Raw genomic sequence first — 21,150 nt, 5'->3', positions numbered from 1 at the left:
AGTGCAGGATAGCAGTTTGCTGTGAGTGCAGTGTAGTAGTGTGCTGTGAGTGCAGGATAGCAGTGTGCTGTGAGTGCAGGATTGCAGTGTGCTGTGAGTGCAGGATAGCAGTGTGCTGTGAGTGCAGGATAGCAGTTTGCTGTGAGTGCAGTGTAGTAGTGTGCTGTGAGTGCAGGATAGCAGTGTGCTGTGAGTGCAGGATTGCAGTGTGCTGTGAGTGCAGGATAGCAGTGTGCTGTGAGTGCAGGATAGCAGTTTGCTGTGAGTGCAGTGTAGTAGTGTGCTGTGAGTGCAGGATAGCAGTATAGTAGTGTGCTGTGAGTGCAGGATAGCAGTGTAGTAGTGTGCTGTGAGTGCAGGATAGCAGTGTAGTAGTGTGCTGTGAGTGCAGGATAGCAGTGTAGTAGTGTGCTGTGAGTGCAGGATAGCAGTGTAGTAGTGTGCTGTGAGTGCAGGATAGCAGTGTAGTAGTGTGCTGTGAGTTCAGGATAGCAGTGTAGTAGTGTGCTGTTAGTGCAGTGTAGTAGTGCGCTGTGAGTGCAGGATAGCAGTGTGCTGTGAGTGCAGGATTGCAGTGTGCTGTCAGTGCAGTGTAGTAGTGTGCTGTGAGTGCAGTGTAGTAGTGCGCTGTGAGTGCAGGATAGCAGTGTGCTGTGAGTGCAGGATTGCAGTGTGCTGTCAGTGCAGTGTAGTAGTGCGCTGTGAGTGCAGGATAGCAGTGTGCTGTGAGTGCAGGATTGCAGTGTGCTGTGAGTGCAGTGTAGTAGTGTGCTGTGAGTGCAGTGTAGTAGTGCGCTGTGAGTGCAGGATAGCAGTGTGCTGTGAGTGCAGGATTGCAGTGTGCTGTCAGTGCAGTGTAGTAGTGCGCTGTGAGTGCAGGATAGCAGTGTAGTAGTGCGCTGTGAGTGCAGTGTAGTAGTACGCTGTGAGTGCAGGATAGCAGTGTAGTAGTGGGCTGTCAGTGCAGTGTAGTAGTGTGCTGTGAGTGCAGGATTGCAGTGTGCTGTCAGTGCAGTGTAGTAGTGCGCTGTGAGTGCAGGATAGCAGTGTAGTAGTGCGCTGTGAGTGCAGTGTAGTAGTACGCTGTGAGTGCAGGATAGCAGTGTGCTGTGAGTGCAGTGTAGTAGTGTGCTGTCAGTGCAGTGTAGTAGTGTGCTGTGAGTGCAGGATTGCAGTGTGCTGTCAGTGCAGTGTAGTTGTGTGCTGTGAGTGCAGGATTGCAGTGTGCTGTCAGTGCAGTGTAGTAGTGTGCTGTGAGTGCAGGATTGCAGTGTAGTAGTGTGCTGTGAGTGCAGGATAGCAGTGTAGTAGTGTGCTGTGAGTGCAGGATAGCAGTGTAGTAGTGTGCTGTGAGTGCAGGATAGCACCCATATATAGCCCATGGACAAGAGTTGCGCTGTTTCTGAGGAAAAAACGGACCCCTTTTCTAATCTTGCACAACCCCTTTAATAAACATCACACTGCTAATCTTACACTGACAGCACACTACTACACTGCACTGATTAACTAGAATAGAGCTGATATCACTTATTGTTTCTATTTTAAAAAAAGCAGCCCAGGATTTCCAGGAAAATTTTAGTAATTTCAACGTAGAGCTTTATGTTAAGCTAGTTACAAGATTAACTAAGCATATTTAACATCCATATTAAAGTCTCAATTACAGAACTAAAGTTACATAGTTTAATAGTTACATAGGTTAAAAAAAAGACACAGGTCCATTTAGTTAAATCTTTCTCAATTAAATACATGTCTTTCATTGCTAGATTAGTTATGATCCTCAGTAAATAAATATCTAGCACTTTTTTAAATGTTGACATAGTATTTGCCATTACTACCTTTTGGGGTAGGGCATTCTGTAAAGAACCCTTTCCTATATTGATGTTTGAAACGTGTTTCTTCCACACGCAATAAATGTCTCCATGTCCTTTGTAAAGTCCTTGAAAAGAGCAGATTATGTGCTAGTTCTTTATATTGACCACACATATACAGTACTAATACATGTTAATATGATCACTTCTAAGGCCTCATGCACAGGAACATATTTTTTTCCTCCCGTAAATACTGGCGTAAATACGGGTCCTTGGTCACACGTATTCGACCCATATTGCACCAGTATTTATGGACCTGTGCCTGTAAATACGGGTCCGGTGTCACCAGTATTCCACCCGTATTTACGGGCACGTTTTCGCTGCAAAATGGCACTGCACTAATCGACAGCCCCTTCTCTCTATCAGTGCAGGATAAAGAGAAGGGGCAGCCCTTTCCGTAGTAAAAGTAAAAGAAATTCATACTTACCCGGCCGTTTTCTTGGTGACGCGTCCTTCTTTCGACATCCAGCCCGACCTCCCTGGATGACGCGGAAGTCCATCTGACCGCTGCAGCCTGTGATTGGCCTGTGATTGGCTGCAGCGGTCACATGGGCTGAAACGTCATCCCGGGAGGCCGGACTGGAGAAAGAAGCAGGGAGTTCTGGGTGAGTATGAACTTCTATTTGTTTTACACGTTGATCTATATTGTGATCGGTAGCCGCTGTCCCGGGTGCTATAAGAGTTACTGCCGATCGTTTAACTCTTTCAGCACCCTGGACAGAGACTATTTACTGACGTCGCCTAGCAACTCTCCCATAATTACGGGTGCACACACATAGTCACCCGTAATTACAAGAGCGCCATAGACTTCTATGGGCTGCCCGTGCCGTAATTACGGCCTGAAATAGGACATGTTCTATATTTTTTAACGGCACGGGCACCTTCCAGTAAGCATACGGGGAGGTACCCGTGGCCAATAGAAGTCTATGGGCCCGTAATTACGGGCCGTAATTACGGGCGTTTTTACGTTCGTGTGCATGGGGCCTAAGACGTCTTTTTTTCCAAGCTGAACAAGCCAAATTTTTCTAGCCATTAATTGTAAGGGACACCTCCCATCCCATTTAATAATCTTATAGGTTAAGCAACACAGTCATATACTTTTTGTCCATACTTAAAGTATGTTGGTACCATATTATTCGATATTTTAATACTTGTGGCCAGTGTTCTACAATGATAATAATAAATTCTATTGCAATCTAATCTTTCATCCTGCAGATCTTGTCTTATATGATGGAGTTACCTGTATTCTGCCCTCTGTTCTTTTCTTCATCTCCTGATCTGTGAGCATCCGGCTTACACATGGCAGCATTTCTATGATAGAATCTTGTGATGTCACAATGTGCACTCAGCTACAGGCCACCACAGGAGGACACAGAATTATAATGATGTCATCTTATAATGTCACAATGTGTACTCAGCTACAGACCACCATCTTGTTAGCAGGTACCAACGATTTCTGCAATAACAAGACTCAAGTATTTAGTATTAATTATAAAAGGGTTGACACTTTAATGGTTTATTGTGCGATATACAAAACAACTCTTTAATGAATTTGTGTTCGGTAGTGTTTAATGACGTTATTCTACTTTTTGAGTAATAATGATGTTTGTTATTGACTATTTTTAACTAATATATTTTCCACATTTGAAACCATTTTGTTATCGTTTCAATGTATCTAAATGTAAAAATTAAGCACGTTTGTAAATAGTCTTAATTAAAATTCTTCTAGCATTTTGGGTCTACAGCTCAAATACAGACCCATGTGTCTTCATGGTAACAGGTTAAAAATAAAACCCTGTGTAGTCTGGTCCTGCAGTCATATCCATCCATCTAATCCCTATTGTAAGGGTGGAAATTCCCCCCTTTTTTTTTTTTAAACTCTTCTACCAGGCAGAGGGGCAGTACAGGTGGTACGACTGTCAGGGGCCCAGGCAAATTATGGTCTCAAACTCACCTGTGTGCTGCCACCACATGCTACTCATGGGAGTTACAAAGTTCCACTTATAAAATAAAAGGGACATATTTAATAGGCAAACCTAATTCCCAACATGGTCCCCTGTATTTCACATAAGTGTATGCACTGCTCAGCCATAACAAAACCACCTGGCTTTATTGTCTAGGTCCACCTCATGCTGACAAAACAGCTGTGACCTGTTGTGGCATGGACTCCACAAGACCTCTGAGGATGTCCTGTGGTATCTGGCACTAAGACATCATCAGCAGTTCCTTTCAGTCCTGTAAGTTGTGAGGTGGGTCCTCCATGGATAGGACTTATTTTCCAGCACATCCCATAGACGGTAGATTAGATTGAGATCTGAGGAATTTGGAGGGCAAATCAACACCTTGAACTCTTTATCATGTTCCTCAAATCATTCATAAACAATTTTTGCAGTGTGGCATGGCCCATTATCCTGCTGAAAGAAGCCACTGCCATTAGGCAATACTGTTGCCATGTGTACTTAGTCTATAACAATGTTTAGGTAGGTGGTATGTGTTAAAGTAACATCCACATTAGTTACATGACCCAAGGTTTCCAATCAGAACATTGCCCAGAGCATCACACTGCCTCCGCAACATGCCTTCATCCCAAAGTGCATCCATCTCTTCCCCAGTTATATGATGGAGACACACACTGCTGTCCACATGATGTCAAAGAAAAATGGGTTCATCAGACCACCCCTACTTCTTCCATTGCTCCATGATCCAGTTCTGATGCTCACATGCCCATTCTAGCCGTTTTCGCCTGTGAACAGGAGTCAGCATAGTCACTCTGACAGGTTTGCGGCTATGCAGCCCTAAACTCAGTAAGCTGCGATTCATTGTGTGTTCTGACACCTTTCTATTATAGCCAGCATTAACTTAATCTGTGTACAGTAGCTATACTGTGACTAAACTAGACAGGCTAGCCTTCGCTCCCAATGTGCATCAGTGAGCCTTGGATGCCCATGACCCTGTTGCGGGTTAACCTGTTGTCCTGCCTTGGGCAATTTTGCAGTAGGGAATAAGTGCTGTATAACAGGAACACCCCACAAGACTTGCTGTTTTGGAGATGCTCAGACCCAGTCATCTAGCCATCACAATTTGGCTCTTGTCAAAGTCACTCAGATCCTTATGTTTTTCACTGGATGAATACCAATGGGAATTTTTTTGGTTAGAGCCTAACCTTTAATGTGAGATTTATTTCACTTTTTAACAATTTAAGATAGTGATACAATTGTATCCATAAAGTTCGTTCACTAGCGCTTGTGCACTTTACATTGACATATGTAATAAGTTCAGATAGGACAAGGATGAGATTTAAATGGTTAATACCATCACACTCTAGTATTTATATTTTATTTTAGAATTTTCCTGGTTTTTATTTATTTTTATATTTTTATATTTTTTTATATTTTTTCAAAAAATATTATGTTTAAATATTTTAGTTCCAAGTTGGGACCGGTACCCTCCTTGTCACAAGGTGTGTGCCAGGAACTGATGCAGCATGAGCAGCTGCTCTAGGAGTTCCTCTAGATGAATCTCTTGTATTTCAGCTACTGCTGCTATAGAGATCTCTGTGCAGCTCTCTTATTAGCAGGTCAGCTGCTTTATCAAGCCCAGTACGTGCCAGGAGCTGATACAGCTTCAGCTGCTGCTGCTGTGGATTCCACTGTGAGGATCTCGTGTTTAGCAAAACACTAATCCTGCCTATCTGTAGTTATCTAGCCCAAAAAGATCCTTATGTTTGGCCATTTTTTCAGCTTCCAACACATCAACTTCAAGAACTGACTGTGCACTTGCTGCCTAAAATATCCCACCCCTTGACAGATGCCATTGTAACAAAATCAATGTTATTCACTGTATTCACTTCAGTGGTTTTATTGTAATTGCTGAACGATGTGTATATAAATAAGCCCCATTCAGTATTCATATATATTATAGCATGGACTTTAGAGGATACATACAGATCATATTATTCACCTTTATTTCACTGTGCTTAGGAAGAAGTTGACAGCTTTCTTCAGGTGCCCGCCAAACGTAACCAGCAGGGTACAAGATGAAGGTTGATGGATATAATTGGAAATTCAGGGGTCCAGATATTTCTCATGGCGGCCATGCTTGTATCATTATTACATATTTCCACTTTATAGGCCCTATTTCTAATTGTCAGTATTCCCTGCGCACAGCTCCAGAGTAGATTGAGCATAGCTGCTATGATGTCTGCCATACCTGAAAAGAGGAGAAGAGATAAATCCTGCTCTTCCATCTCTACCTATCCCACATATATAAGCAGCAGCAGAAGCGTGGAGGAAATTATGCAGCATGGAGGACATTCTTACTAGAAGCTGCAGCAGCGTCTGTGTATGTGTCTCTCTGCAGCTACATTGGTGTGTAGCATGTGTTAATAGCAGCTTCATGTTATATTCAAACACTGTTTCAAGTTAATGGATAACACATGCAATATTGTTTCCATCTTTTGCTTTTATACTTTTTTTTCAAAAAGATACATTTATTGGGTCAATAGTACAAGATATTTAACAGTCCATACATGCAATATAAGTTTTGAAGCATATGGTCACCGAGGCAATCTTTCCTCACGCCAGTGTCCTGTCACTCCCTTGGACTAGAACACACCCTGATGTTTCGGAGGCCCCCCCTCCTCAGTTGTCACACTTGAGGAAGGGGGGAGGACCCCCAAAATGTTGTGGCATCATAGTCAGCATAACTATTACCTCATGGGTGGTTCTATTTGGTTCTTTTGGGCAGAGCTGCCCTCTGGTTGATGGAAATCCATGTCAGGATGGGATGAGGATTAAGGGAAATGAGGCATTAAGGGGTGAAAGGATGCTGACAGGGTGCATTTAAACAAACGATTGTCCATCTGACAGCTGAACAGAATCATATTGAACTTTGGGACCAAGTTTAGGGAGGATTGTATTCTGGTATTCTGAAACACTTGCCTTGGGCACCTAGAGAGCTTTTCCCACCCCTGCTTGCAGGGGCGTAACTAGGAAAGACTGGGCCCCATAGCAAACTTTTGACTGGGGCCCCCCCTCCCCTGGGTGTCACACAACCCCCCACCTTGTAGATAGTGCCTTTTTGACAGCCCCCCTTGTAGATAACGCCATACAGCCCCCCTGTAGATAACGTCATACAGTCCCCCCTGTAGATAACGCCATACAGCCCCCCTGTATATAACGCCATACAGCCCCCCTGTAGATAACGCCATGCAGCCCCCCTGTAGATAGCGCCATACAGCCCCCTCTGTAGATAACGCCATACAGTCCCCCCTGTAGATAACGCCATACAGCCCCCCTGTAGATAACGCCATACAGTCCCCCTGTAGATAACGCCATACAGTCCCCCCTGTAGATAATGCCATACAGTCCCCCTGTAGATAACGCCATACAGCCCCCCCTGTAGATAATGCCATACAGCCCCCCCTGTAGATAACGCCATACAGCCCCCTTTGTAGATATCTACAGGGGGACTTTTTGGCGTTATCTACAGAGGGGGCTGTATGGCATCATCTACAGAGGGGGACTGTATGGCATCATCTACAGAGGGGGACTGTATGGCGTTATCTACAGAGGGGGCTGTATGGCGTCATCTACAGAGGGGGCTGTATGGTGTCATCTACAGAGGGGGCTGTATGGCGTCATCTACAGAGGGGGACTGTATGGCGTTACCTACAGGGGGGGGCTGTATGACGTTACCTACAGGGGGGCGGGCTGTATGGCGTTACTTACAGGGGGGACTGTATGGCGTTATCTACAGGGGGGACTATATGGCGTTACCTACAGGGAGGACTGTATGGCGTTACCTACAGGGGGGACTGTATGGCGTTATCTACAGGGGGGACTGTATGGCGATAACGCCATACAGTCCCCCCTGTAGGGAACGCCATACAGCCTCCCTCTGTAGGGAACGCCATACAGCCCCCCCTGTAGGGTACGCCATACAGCGCCCCCCTGTAGGATACGCCATACAGCGCCCCCCCTGTAGGGTACGCCATACAGTGCCCCCCCTGTAGGGTACGCCATACAGCGCCCCCCTGTATGGAACGCCATACAGCCCCCCCCTGTAGGGAACGCCATATAGCCCCCCCCTGTAGGGAACGCCATACAGCCCCCCCCTGTAGGGAACGCCATACAGCGTCCCCAACCCCCCCAAAAAATGCGACCTACAGTGTGTGCTACAAATAACATGCATCCCCTATCCACAGGATAGGGGATACATGTGTGATCGCTGCCATTGATAGGGAGAAAGTCCCCCGAAATTCACCATGACTAACCTCTGACTTCCGGCGTCTGCACAGCTCAATAAAAATGAAAGGAGCGCGGGTCACACATGCGCACAAGCGCTCCCGGCGCTCCATTCATTTCTACGGAGCTGCCGACACAGACCCCGGAAGTCCGAGTCCCCTGTTCTCCTTATCGTTGCCAGCGATCACACATGTATCCCCTATCCTGTGGATAGGGGATACATGTCTTTTGTTTAATGGCAGAGCGGGGAGATACCTCCCTGCTCTGCCGTAGTCTTCAGTGGCGTCCCGCTGTAGCAGCCATAGCGGCTGCTAGCGGAGCCTCCGGCCATGGTGGGGGCCCGTCCCAGCGGGCGACACGGGCCCCCTCATGCCACGGGCCCCATAGCAGCCGCTACGGCTGCTACGGCGGTAGTTACGCCACTGCCTGCTTGTATTGACAGCTTGTCCCACCCCGTACTGCAGCTCAGATCATTCACTGTAATTGGAATGGGGTCCCCTTTGTATTTGTGTTTAATGGAGGCTCAGTGATCAGATCCACACCAATCACATGTTGATGACATATCCTAAGGGTATGTTCTTAATGTTTAAAAAGTATGCTGCCGCATTGCCCCTCTCCTGAGTCAGATTCTTGGAATTTTTAAGATTTTGATAGAAATGGGCTGGACTATGTTGCTAACCTCTTTCCTACTAACTCATTTTACTCTGCCGGCGACAGTGTGGGCTGCTTCTGATTATGACACCTTTCAATTGTTAAACTGTGACTTCAATTTGAGAAAAGTCTTAGAAGGACTCTAGTGAAGCTTCTTCTAATACAGAGAGTTTGCAGAAATAAATCACCCATTGCTGGTTTAAAGGGGAGGAAAAGAGGCAGCTAGGAGAGTCTACCACGTGTATAGACTAAGGCGGAATTCACACGACAGGGTTTCCCGGTTCATAAATCGGCCGGCAACCGGCTGCATTAGGAACAATAGATCCCTAATGGGGCTATACACACGACCGATCTTTTGACGGCCGGGAAAACCGGCCGTCCAAAAATGGGACATGCCCTATTTTCGGCCGGGTACCCGGCCGCCCGGCTCCCATAGAAGTCTATGGGGCCGGGTAATACACGGCCATCACCGGAATGTGTCCCGAGTGATGGCCGGGTCTACCGTCGCTCGCGCACTCTCTCTCCTCCTCACAGTGCAGAGTGCATGTGAGGAGGAGGGTCTTTTCTTGCTCCCTGTAGGAGTCGGAATCCCCAATCCCCGGCCGGGGATTGGGGATTCCGCTACAGGAGAAGTGCGTGGACACAGCGAAGTCACTCACTTTTGCAGCGGAATCCCCGACTCTATGGCCGGGGATTCCGCTACAGGAGAAGTGAGTGACTAAGCTGTCCATATATGGACACAGCGATGTCACTCACTTCTGCAGCGGAATCCCCGACTCTATGGCCGGGCATTCCGCTACAGGAGAAGTGAGTGACTAAGCTGTCCATATATGGACACAGTGACGTCACTCACTTCTGAAGCGGAATTCTCGACCTGTGGCAGGGAATTCCTCTCCAGGAGAAGTCAGTGACTACACTGTCCATATATGGACATTGAAGTCAGTGACTTCTCCTGGAAGGGGGGGGGGGATGGGTGCAACCTACAGGGGGCTGTGTGGCATCACCTACAGGGGGCTGGGTGGCATCACCTACAGGGGGCTGGGTGGCATCACCTACAGGGGGCAGGGTGGCATCACCTACAGGGGGCAGGGTGGCATCACCTACAGGGGGCAGGGTGGCATCGCCTACAGTGGGCAGGGTGGCATCACCTGCAGGGGGCTGTGTGGCATCGCCTACAGGGGACTTGGTGGCATTACCTACAGGGGATTTGGTGGCATTACCTACAGGGGGCTGGGTGGCATTACATACAGGGAGCTGGGTGGCATTACCTACAGGGGACAGGGTGGCATTCTTACAGGGGGCTGGGTTACATCACCTACAGGGGGCAGGGTGGCATCGCCTACAGGGGGCAGGGTGGCATCACCTGCAGGGGGCTGTGTGGCATCGCCTACAGGGGGCTGTGTGGCATCACCTACAGGGGGCTGTGTGGCATTACCAACAGGGGGCTGTGTGGCATTACCTACAGGGGGCTGGGTGGCATTACCTACCAGGGGGGCTGTGGCATTATCTACAAAGGGTTGTGTGTGGCAACAAATTTAAATGAAATTCATCCGATTTTAAAACAGACAGGGAAAAAAACGGATGCAAATCGGGTCCAAATCGGCCGGTAAAAATGGCAACACGGCCCGGAACGGATGCAAACCGGCCGCGAAAATCGGGCAAAAACGGCCGATTTTCCCGGCCGACACTCAGATCCTGTCGTGTGAATGACGATTGCTCTGCTATTTCTGTAACTCCCCAAGAACGACAAACTTCCACCGCTTCTCCAGTTATTTTCCTGTGCTTCAAACTGCAATGGGGATCTTGGGTAGTCTGTTGTTCTGGAATACTCATTTATACGTCTATTTAATGTATGTGGCTATATGTTTTACAGCTTACGCAAGTATTACGTTTTTCTTATCTACACATGCTACCCTGCGAGGTGTAATGACAGGGATAGGGAAACAGACAAGTGAGCCCTAATCTACCCGCCACTCAGTCCCTGCCTACTTGCAACGAACCGCCCTAGGCGACGGGGTACAACTGGGCGACGGTCCCTACACTCAGTAAGTGCACGACAGACAACAGACAAGGAAACACAGAACTAACGAGCCGAGTCAAACCAGGAGAGTACGAGGTGCCAAACGCAGAGCAGGAGAGTAGTGAACAAGCCGAGTCAAACCAGGAGAGTACGAGGTGCCAAACGCAGAGCAGAAGAGTAGTCAGTAAGCCAGGGTCAATACGAAGCAGGGACAAGTAGTACAAGAAGCTGCAGCAGGGCCAGGAAACCAACAGAGAAGAATCACAAGCAAGGAGGAACAGGAAAGGCAGGTATAAATAGACAGAGGGCGGGAGCTAGCTCCGTCTGGCCAGGCTGTGATAGGCTCTTCCACTCCTAAGCCTGCCATCCTGAGTGGTGGAAGATGGAGTCAGTCTCACAGACATAGAAGCAGGTGCAGACTGATTACCTATGGGCGTGGATACAGAAGCTGTGCCTGGCAGATCCTTAACATTATTTACAGATTATTTACACTGCATGTATGTTGAGTAAACTTTAATAAAAACAGATTTGAAAAACACAAACAAAAAAAAACTGCAATGGGGGACACGGGGCCCTGACTCTCAGGAATAGCAGGGAACACTGTTGGGCCTCTACTGATCAATCATTTATGGCATAGCCTATTGTCAGAATACCCCTTTAAGGAAAATCAGGTTTGATGCAGTATTTTCTGGAAACAGACACAGCACGTTTATTATATACCATGTAGAATATATCCTGCTGTTTTCTCGAGATAGTCACTAGAATTGTTCTATAATCTTGTCCATGCTCTAAGGCCCTGTTCCATGCTCTAAGGCCCTGTTCACACTGAGTTTTTTTACACTTTTCTTGACGCGGAAACCGCGTCGGAAAACGCGCTAAAAAACGGCCAAAATGCCTCCCATTGATTTCAATGGGAGGCGGAGGAGGCGTTTTTTTCCCGCGCGCGGGAAAAAGAAGCGACATGCCCTATCTTCGGCCATTTACATCTCTGACCTTCCATTGACATCAATGGGAAGCAGAGAAAGCGTATTTTGTGGCGTTTTTGCCTGTGGCGCTCAATGTGCGCGAGCGAAAAATGCTGTGAAAAACGCGGCAAACGGCGTGCAGGCAGATCAAAATCTGCCTCAAAATTCCAAACTGAATTTTGAGGCAGAATTTTCTGCCTGTAAAAAAACTCTGTGTGAACAGGGCCTTACAGTCATATTGTATCATGCTGTTTCTTCGTCATTCTTTATTGTTGGATCCATTGCTTTGTAACGGACAGTGAAGTTGTTTTAAGTATCACTCTTCAGAATGAGGATTGCTCTCCTCATGTCTTCCTTCTTCTCATAAAGCTTTTTTTTTTCTCATCGCTCAGCTGACTTTATGATCCCAGTTTAGCTGCCCCCTCCCCTCCGCCTGTTCGCTGCCCAGCCAGTCACCCTGAGCACAATGCACTATTAGCTGAGATAATAATATCCTGTGCAGACTGATGTCTTTCCCATAACGCTTTACAGAAAGGAAAGCATTCATAACTATGATTAAATGCTTTCTTTAAAGGCTTCCATTGCTTGGGTTCGAAACAGCTGATAACAATTTATTTAAAAATGTAAATGACGATAAAATTTTTAATTATATCATAGTGTCTGTTTGTATAGAAGCTCAACAGCGATCCCCAGCAATAGGTTATTTGAGAACTGCTGTGCTAGTGACTTTCTGGGTGAACTACATTAATGGCGCCCATTGACATCAATCATTGGGGGTGCATTGCTTTTAATGGATGTCAGAGGTTCCTCGGAGACGATGGTCTTTAACTTAAGAGGGGAATCCTTCTACACATTAATATCCACCTATATCCACACCAATATAGTAGACTCTATGTGGCGCAGTATGTTGGAGAATACCTCTGTAAAATGGCATCTGATGGAGCAAGCCATGATTTTTTTTAATGTTAGATGTGTACAGTTTCCGGCAAAGGAAACCTTCACATGCCTTCATATGAAATTGTTTTCATAAAGAGTAACAGTAGAGCCCGATAGAAGTCTCCGTACAACATAGAGGCAGTACAAAGCCATAAAACAGCCATGAGGCCTTACACATATTTGTATATAAATAGTAATTAGTTATTGTATATTAATAGTTATTTGTATATAAATAGTTACCTATATGGTGTTTATAGTGGGTCAACTGTTAATGGCCGGTCTATTTGTGATATTCACTAAGGAAGGGACTCAATGTGTAATTCACAAGATGGCAGAATAGACAACATATTTATTTTAAAAAAAAAAGTGCTTACATATAGGTAACAAAAATCATACATATGCGCTATGCGTGTAGCTGCATGCATCGTAGTTATACATATAGTTTGTATGCTAATGTATACGGACCAATAAAGTGGTACATCTCACCAAAACTAAGTCTATATATCTACAAAACCAAGAGACTAAACACCAGTGTTAATGAAAAAAAAATATTTTATTTTTGTACATATAAGACAAATAAAAAGAGTCACACAATGGATAAATGCCCTTTTAGGGCATGACCAGACGTGGCGGAATTGCTCTGGAATTCCGCTGCGGACAGTCCGCAGCGGAAATCCGCAGCGCACACGTTTCTCCATTGCCTTCCACAGCTTTTTAGTAGAGTTTGTTTACATGTTGCGGACAATTCCGCTGCGGAGCATAGGCCGCGGTGCGGAATTTGGTGTCCACAGCATACACTGACTGTTGCGGACATGTAGCGGACTTGTTGCGGACTCATTGCGGAATTTCTCCATTGACTTCAATGGAGAGTCAAAATTCCGCAATGAAGTCCACAGATGTTATGTGTGCTGCGGAGCTTATTGGTTTTACTAACATGACATTTCTTCATTCTGGCTGGACCTATGTATTTCTAGGTCTACAGCCAGACTGAGGAAGTCAATGGGGCTCCCGTAATTACGGGTGACTACGTGTGTGCACCCGTAATTACGGGAGCGTTGCTAGGCGACGTCAGTAAATAGTCCCTTTCCAGTGTGCTGAAAGAGTTAAACTATCGGCAGTACCTGTTTCAGCACCCTGGACAGTGACTTCCGATCACAATATACATCAACCTGAAAAAAAAATAGTTCATACTTACCGAGAACTCCCTGCTTCTTCCTCCAGTCCGGCTTCCCAGGATGACGTTTCAGTCCAAGTGACGGAAGCAGCCAATCACAGGCTGCAACGGTCACATGGACTGCCGCGTCATCCAGGAAGGTCGGGCTGGATGTCGATAGAGGGACGCGTCACCAAGACAACGGCCAGGTAACTATGAATTTGTTTTTACTTTTACTAGGGAAAGGGCTGTCCCTTCTCTCTATCCTGCACTGATGGAGAGAAGGGAAGCCCTCTTCCCCTCAATACGCAACTGCTAGTCCGCATCAATTTAATGCCCATTTTAGGCAAAGCCGTAACAGAATTGCAGATTCTGTGCGGCATTGATGCGGACAGTGGCGGAAGAACTCCGCCACGTCCGGGCATACCCTTACACCAGCCAATTATTGGGCAAATGAGAATTCAAAGAACACTGGTTGCTGATAATTGTCCTGTGTAAACAGGGCAGTGATCAGCAGGTGAACAAGCAAACGCTCGTTCATCAGCTGATCGTATCGTTTTAAATTTCCAAAATATTATCGTTGTCGTCAGCACATCTACATGTAAACAAGAAGGCGTGCTGCCGACATGATAAAAATTTATGGGGACTTGTGATCGGAATAACAAGCACTCGTCCCCATACTAACTCCTTGTGAAAGGAGCAAAGGAGTGCCGATCAACGAGCTGATCAGCGCTCGTTTACAGGGCCCAGGCCGGGCATGCAATACCAGTTTAAGGCGGTATGACCGGAATGAAAGACACGGGATGTACTGGTGCCGATGACAATGAGAGTATACATATGAATTAAAGTGCACAGTGCAAATATCGTTTACAATGATAAAAAGTAACATATGTAGAAACAACTTGTGTTTTCAGGGCTAGATTTCAACATGGCATTTGTCCTATACATATTTCCCCATTAGACTATATGAACATAGAGTCCTGACTTTTTACATTTGCCCATCACTATTGAGAGGTATCCCTTAAGTGGTATACGGTTGTATCTACGTGTGTTTGAGCTTACTTTTTATCATTGTAAACGACATTTGCACTGTGCACCAGTACATCCCATGTGTTTTATTCTGGTGATGTCGCCTTATCCATTGCGTGACTTTTTATTTGTCTTATATGTACTACAATCAAATCTTTTATATATTTATAAAAACGTTGATAAGAGTCGTGACTTTAATCTCCTTTACCCAAATGTATAATCTATAACAGGGTCCCTCCCTCCTATCACGTTTCATTTCTAAAACTGGAGATTTCTTATGTGGCAGAGGAGCCTATGGGGCTCCCTAAGGCGCCAATGCCCAGGTGCAACTGCTACCTCTGCACCTCTTGTAGCTACGCCCCTGGTTGATAATTTTTTTTTTTTTTTACAAGAATAGTAGAAAAGGCAAAAGAAAAGTTGGATGTCATAAAAAAAACAAAAACTGAATTTAGTGGTCAGGGCCTTTGGGTGTATACCAGGGGCGTAGCTAGAGGCTCATGGGCCCCGATGCAAAAATTCTTACTGGGCCCCCCCACCCAACTTCTCATGGCCGACGGTCCGCTTTCAGCTGCATCGCTGGGTCTCCTAAGTGACCCAACAATGCAGCACTAGCAGCCAGGGCGTCACTAAGGCTGGGTTCACACACACTATTTACGGACGTAATTCGGGCGTTTTAGCATTGAATTACGTCCGAAAATGCGGCTCAAAAGCGTCGGCAAACATCTGCCCATTCATTTGAATGGGTCTTACGATGTTCTGTGCCAACGGTCATTTTTTTTACGCGCCGCTGTCAAAAGGCGGCGCGTAAAAAAGTGCCTGTCACTTCTTCAGACGTAAATGGAGCCGTTTCCATGGACTCCATGGAAAACCAGCTTCAATTACTTCCGTAATGGACGCAGCAAAAGACGCCTGCACATGCCATTACGGCTGAAATTACGGTGCTGTTTTCTCCTGAAAACAGCACAGTAATTTCAGCCGTAACGGACGTTGCCGTGTGAACATACCCTCAGGGCTTAAAATGTCAGGGAAATAGCCCCAATACATATGTGTCCGCCCCAAAAAAAAGTGTGTATATGAGACAGCATAGCATATCTATAGCACTACGACCCTATAAACTATGGATAGGATTAGATACAGTGGCTGAGCAGACAGTATCACACATGATAGGATTAGATACAGTGGCTCAGAAGGCAGTATCACACATGATAGTATTAGATACACAGCTCAGCAGACAGTATCACACATGATAGGATTAGATACAGTGGCCCAGCAGACAGTATCACACATGATAGGATTAGATACAGTGGCTCAGCAGACAGTATCACACATGATAGGATTAGATACAGTGGCTCAGCAGACAGTACCACACATGATAGGATTAGATACAGTGGCTCAGCAGACAGTATCACACATGATAGGATTAGATACAGTGGCTCAGCAGACAGTATCACACATGATCGGATTAGATATAGGGCCCAGCAGACAGTATCACACATGATAGGATTAGATACAGGGCCCAGCTCGCTGACATTGCGGCTCCAGCGCTGGACCCAGGAAAGGTAAGAATAATAATGTAGCTTCTTTATGTGTTACTGATTATTTTTGTGTGTTTGTGTTTTTTTTACAGGTTCGGTTGTTGGACTTCGGATACGAGGACTTCAATGACAGCGTTTTTTTTATTCTCAATAAAATGGTTAATGAGGGTTGTGTTTTTTTATTTCAATAAAATATTTTTTCTATGTGCTTGTATCTTTTTAAACTTTATTATCACCGCCTTAGTAATGGCCGCTGGCTGATTGACAATCTCCATTACTAAGGCGAGGCTTAATGTTAGCCGGTGCAGAGGCTACACTAACCCCCATTATTACCCCGGTACCCACCGCCACCAGGGGTACTGGGAAGAGCCGGGTACAAACCAGTACCCGTCCATCTGTAGTGACGGGCAGGCACCGGGGTGGCCGCAGGCTGGTAGTATTAGGCTGGGGAAGGCCAAAAACAGTGGCCCTTCCCACCCTTGTAATGCTGCCTGCTGCTGCTGTGTTGTATCTGGCTGGTTATGAAAATTGGGGGGGACCCGACATCGTTCTTTCCAATTATTATTATTATTATTTTTTTAAATGACGTGGGGTCCCCCCCATTTTCATAACCAGCCAGATACAATAAAGCAGCAGCAGGCAGCATTACCAGGATGGGAAGGGACACTGTTTTTGGCCTTTCCCCTCCTGATAATACCAGCCTGCGGCCACCCCAGTGGCCGACCATCACTACAGATGGTGAGGTACTGGATCGTACTTGGCTCTTCCCAGCACCCCTGCTGGCGGTGGGTACCGGGGTAATAAAGGGGGTTAGTGTTAGCCTCTGCAGCAGCTAACACTAAGTCCCGCCTTAGCAATGGACGCTGTCAATCAGCCGGCGGCCATTACTAAGGCGGTAGTAATATAGTTTAAAAAAAAACCACAAAGACATAGAAAAAATATTTTATTGAAATAAAAAAAAAAACACACAACCCTCATTAACCATTTTATTAATAAAAAAAAAGCTGTCATCGAAGTAGTCCTGGAATCCGCCGTAGTCCAACGACCGAACCTGTAAGAAAACACACAAAAAATGATTAGTAACACGTGTGTTAGGCTTAGATACAGGGCCCATGTGTGATACTGTCTGTGGGACCCTGTATCTAAGCCTACCACAAGGTAGGCTTAGATACAGGGTCCAGCAGACAGTAATCTTATACAGTATAAGATTACTGTGTGCTGGGGCCCTGTATCTAAACCTACAGTGTGGTAGGCTTAGATACAGGGCCCAGCAGACAGGATCACGCATGGGCCATGTATCTAAGCCTACCATGTGATTGGCTTAGATACAGGGCCCAGCAGACAGGATCACACAATCTGTGATCCTGTCTCATGGGCCCCCTAAGCCTGCTACATCGTAGGCTTAGGGGTTGTGCAGTCCCTAAACATTGATGGCCTATCCACAGGATAGGCCATCAATAGCTGATGTGTCGCCCGGGACCCGCAAATCAGCTGTTTTGAAGGGGCCGCAGCACTCGTACGAGAGCTGCTTCCCCTTCATTTCACTACTCGCTCACACTGTGAATCGCCGACACCGATTCACAGTGTGACCGGAATGAAGGGGAGCAGCTCTCGTACGAGTGCTGCGGCCCCTTCAAAACAGCTGATTGGCGGGTCCCGGGAGACGGACCCCGCCAGTCAGGGCTAACCTTACCTTCCTCTTCGGCCGCGGCGGGAGTTCTGTAGTCTCGATGCTGTGCGCGGCGGCATAGCGCTGTGACGTCATGCGCTGCGCACAGCGCTTGACGTCAGGACCTCCGCTGCGATCCGGAACCAGGAAGGTAAGTAAAGTATGTTACTATAGTAACAGGGGCCCGCGGCCCGAGTTACTATAGTAACCTTTTATTGATGTGGTGCGGGGGGCCGTGGGCCCCCCTGGCTTCGGGGCCCGGTCGCAATTGCGACCGCTGCGACCCCTATAGCTACGCCAGTGGTGTAGACAATAAACATATAAAAGCTTTCTACTGAATGCAGCATACATGTTTCTTCAGATTTTTATAGAGAGGTGACCATTGGAGGCCAAAAATGTGAGGACGTCTTTAGTAGATTAAAAGGATGGTGCACACAGCTTAAGACCTTCTATAATGCAGTCTTATGGCTGAACTTTTATTGTCTTCTGTTTTAAAGGACAAAAGATGGTTGAGCATCTACAGGCAAATCAAATAGACGGGATCATTAATTCTCAGACCACAATGTAGACTACTGAATGTTTCAGAATGTAGCAACACCTATAAAAAAAAGTATACCACAAGACTATATAGTAAATCAACACATAACTAGTCCAATATATCTTTATTACTACATATATAACAAAACACACATCATGGTGGCTGTCTCATGAAACCAATTAAAATCACATAAAAGACAAAACTGAGGTGGTGGTCGAATATACAAAATCACATATATAGTTATAAAGTGCAATCAATACATTACATGCTATATATATATATATATATATATATATATATATATATATAATCGAAATAGTCCACTACACAGAGCCAAATACCCAAGTGGGATAGTACATAGGTTGAAAAAACAACCCCCTAGAAAAGCACAATGTTTATACCCAATGGCAACAAATGTTCACCAGAGGAATAGAAATTATGTATAAACAAATTTAGACTAGTGTCAGGTCAGAGAACCACATAAATAAGGCCACCACGTTAAACAGACCCATCTTCTACAAGAATTGCACCAACGACCACCACCACAGGACCCAGATGCGCGTTTCGCCGTCAGCTTTCTCAAGGGGTTTTCTTCAGAATCTGATCCTGGAAGTTGTTCTCCTGCATTCTGTGCAAACTTTTTTCATCAATAGTTTTCAGTAGTCAGTACCCTTCTATGTTTCTAGGCCACAATAATTTATATTCTGAATGTCACCTGTTCCAGATTACTGATCTCACATGGAGAGAACATTGGCATAACAGAGGGAATGCTTTCCCTGTAATTTCAGACTCAATGAAGACATGTGGTGTATCTCTGCAAGCTTCCAGAGATGTATGCGTCTAGATTGTGCATTTTTTAAATCTGCTGTCTTTTTGTTTAAAGGGATCCTGCCCTTTTTATGATCATATATTACATTGCTGTTCTTTAATGTTCAGTTAGAAAATGTTTAGCTGTAATAATCTGTTTGGGTTTGGGTATGAGATGAAAAATCTCACAAATCTTTCTTTACATATACCACATAGGGTGCATTTTATTTGACTTTTTAGGAGAAAGTATTTGGTGTATAAGAGGTAGTGGAATTTCTTTCCTATTATCACAAGTGTCTAGTATAATTTCACTTGTGATCTTAAAGCCTGATCACTGGCTAGTTGAACGACTTGCAAAAAAAAAAAAGATTTGAACACATTAGAGCAGGGACCGAATTAAAAGGTGTGAAAACGTTGTAGTTGCCTGATGGTTGCCAATGTCATATATGAGCAGACCAGCGCTAAGTGAATAGTGATAGTTTGAGGCCCTGTTTTAAATGTGTTTTTTTGGGGTACAGGAGCTTCAATTTACACCTCTGTTTCAGATTAACCAATAACATCACAATGGGATGTACACTATTGAACTGAGGGCCCTTTACATGGGCCAATTATCGGGCCAACGAGCGTTCACAGAACTCTTGTTCCCGATCATTGCCCTGTTTAAACAGGGCAACGATCAGCCGATGAATGAGCAAATGCTCGTTCATCGGCTGATCATATCGTTTCGTCAACAGGGAGAAGTGCTGACGACATGATAGAAATGTATGGGGATGAGCGATCGTAACGAGCATAGCCCATGCATAGCTCCTTCTAAAGGAGCAACCGAGCGCCGATCAAGAAGATGTCTTGTTGATCGGCGCACGTTTACACGGCCAAAATGGGCCAGTTGTAAAAGGACCTTTACATCATTGCCTCACAATCTAAACACAGAAAGGAAGAAACTACTGCAGTCTGGCAGAAGTTGGACAAAGTAGAATTTGAAACATAAATAAGTCTATTGCAAAAAAATTTTTTAGGGACACAAGGGCTGAGCAACAAATGTGGTGGGGATAGGTTTTTGGGTTTTTTTCTTTAGAAAGGAAACCAGCAGCCACTGCATGAAAGAGTCCCTCTTGTCAATTAAATTCACATCACTGGCATCACACTTTTTAAAAAGCAAAGCAGCGGCTGGTCAGTGTCTTCTTATTCATAGGCATGTGAAAGTACAGTAGAGCTATATAGACAAAATACGGTAGTGTGCATGAGCTCTTATAGACTCATAAGATTTACTTTTACATTTCAATAGCGACTGCGGCATCTGAGCGATTAGACAGAGAGAGGGGGTTCCCTCTTTACACCGATCGCCCCACCCCTGCGACAAAATTGTGGGCTGATGATCTGTTGCCATGGCAGTAGGAGGCCAATTGAAGACTTCGCCAGAGGTGAGGCTTAATAGTACTTAAGTATTGCAGTGTACTATGTATATGTACTTATGTAGTGATCTAACGATTGCATGGTAAAGTCCCCTCGGAGGACTAAGTAACATATTTAAAAATATTATAAAGAATTTAAATAACTAAAAGTTGAAAAAAAAATATATTTCCCATTTTTCGCAAAAAATTATGTAATCAATAAATAAAGTTGAAGAACTTAGATTTGATTGATATTAGGTGAATCCTGTGTGTCACACAGGTCCTATCCTCAACTGAGTCGACAGTTACATAGTTACATAGTTACATCGTTAGTACGGTTGAA

The 21,150-nt window shown here is 45.3% G+C and overlaps 1 protein-coding gene across 1 annotated transcript in view; it reads right to left on the bottom strand.

Moving 5' to 3' along the window:
• LOC142741884 (fibrinogen-like protein 1) overlaps positions 1–21,150 on the bottom strand; it is an 84,957-nt gene that overhangs the window by 37,926 nt on the left and 25,881 nt on the right. Inside the window, exon 2 of the mRNA XM_075851206.1 lies at positions 3,109–3,324. Coding sequence (XP_075707321.1) covers positions 3,109–3,169 — 61 coding nt within the window. The 5' untranslated portion in view covers positions 3,170–3,324. The remainder of the gene's footprint in view (positions 1–3,108; positions 3,325–21,150) is intronic.

Source organism: Rhinoderma darwinii, chromosome 2 (assembly GCF_050947455.1).
Source record: "Rhinoderma darwinii isolate aRhiDar2 chromosome 2, aRhiDar2.hap1, whole genome shotgun sequence".
In the NCBI taxonomy this organism is placed as follows: domain Eukaryota; kingdom Metazoa; phylum Chordata; class Amphibia; order Anura; family Rhinodermatidae; genus Rhinoderma; species Rhinoderma darwinii.
Note: the sequence above shows the minus strand (reverse complement) of the source record. Positions and strands in the feature narration are given on the sequence as shown.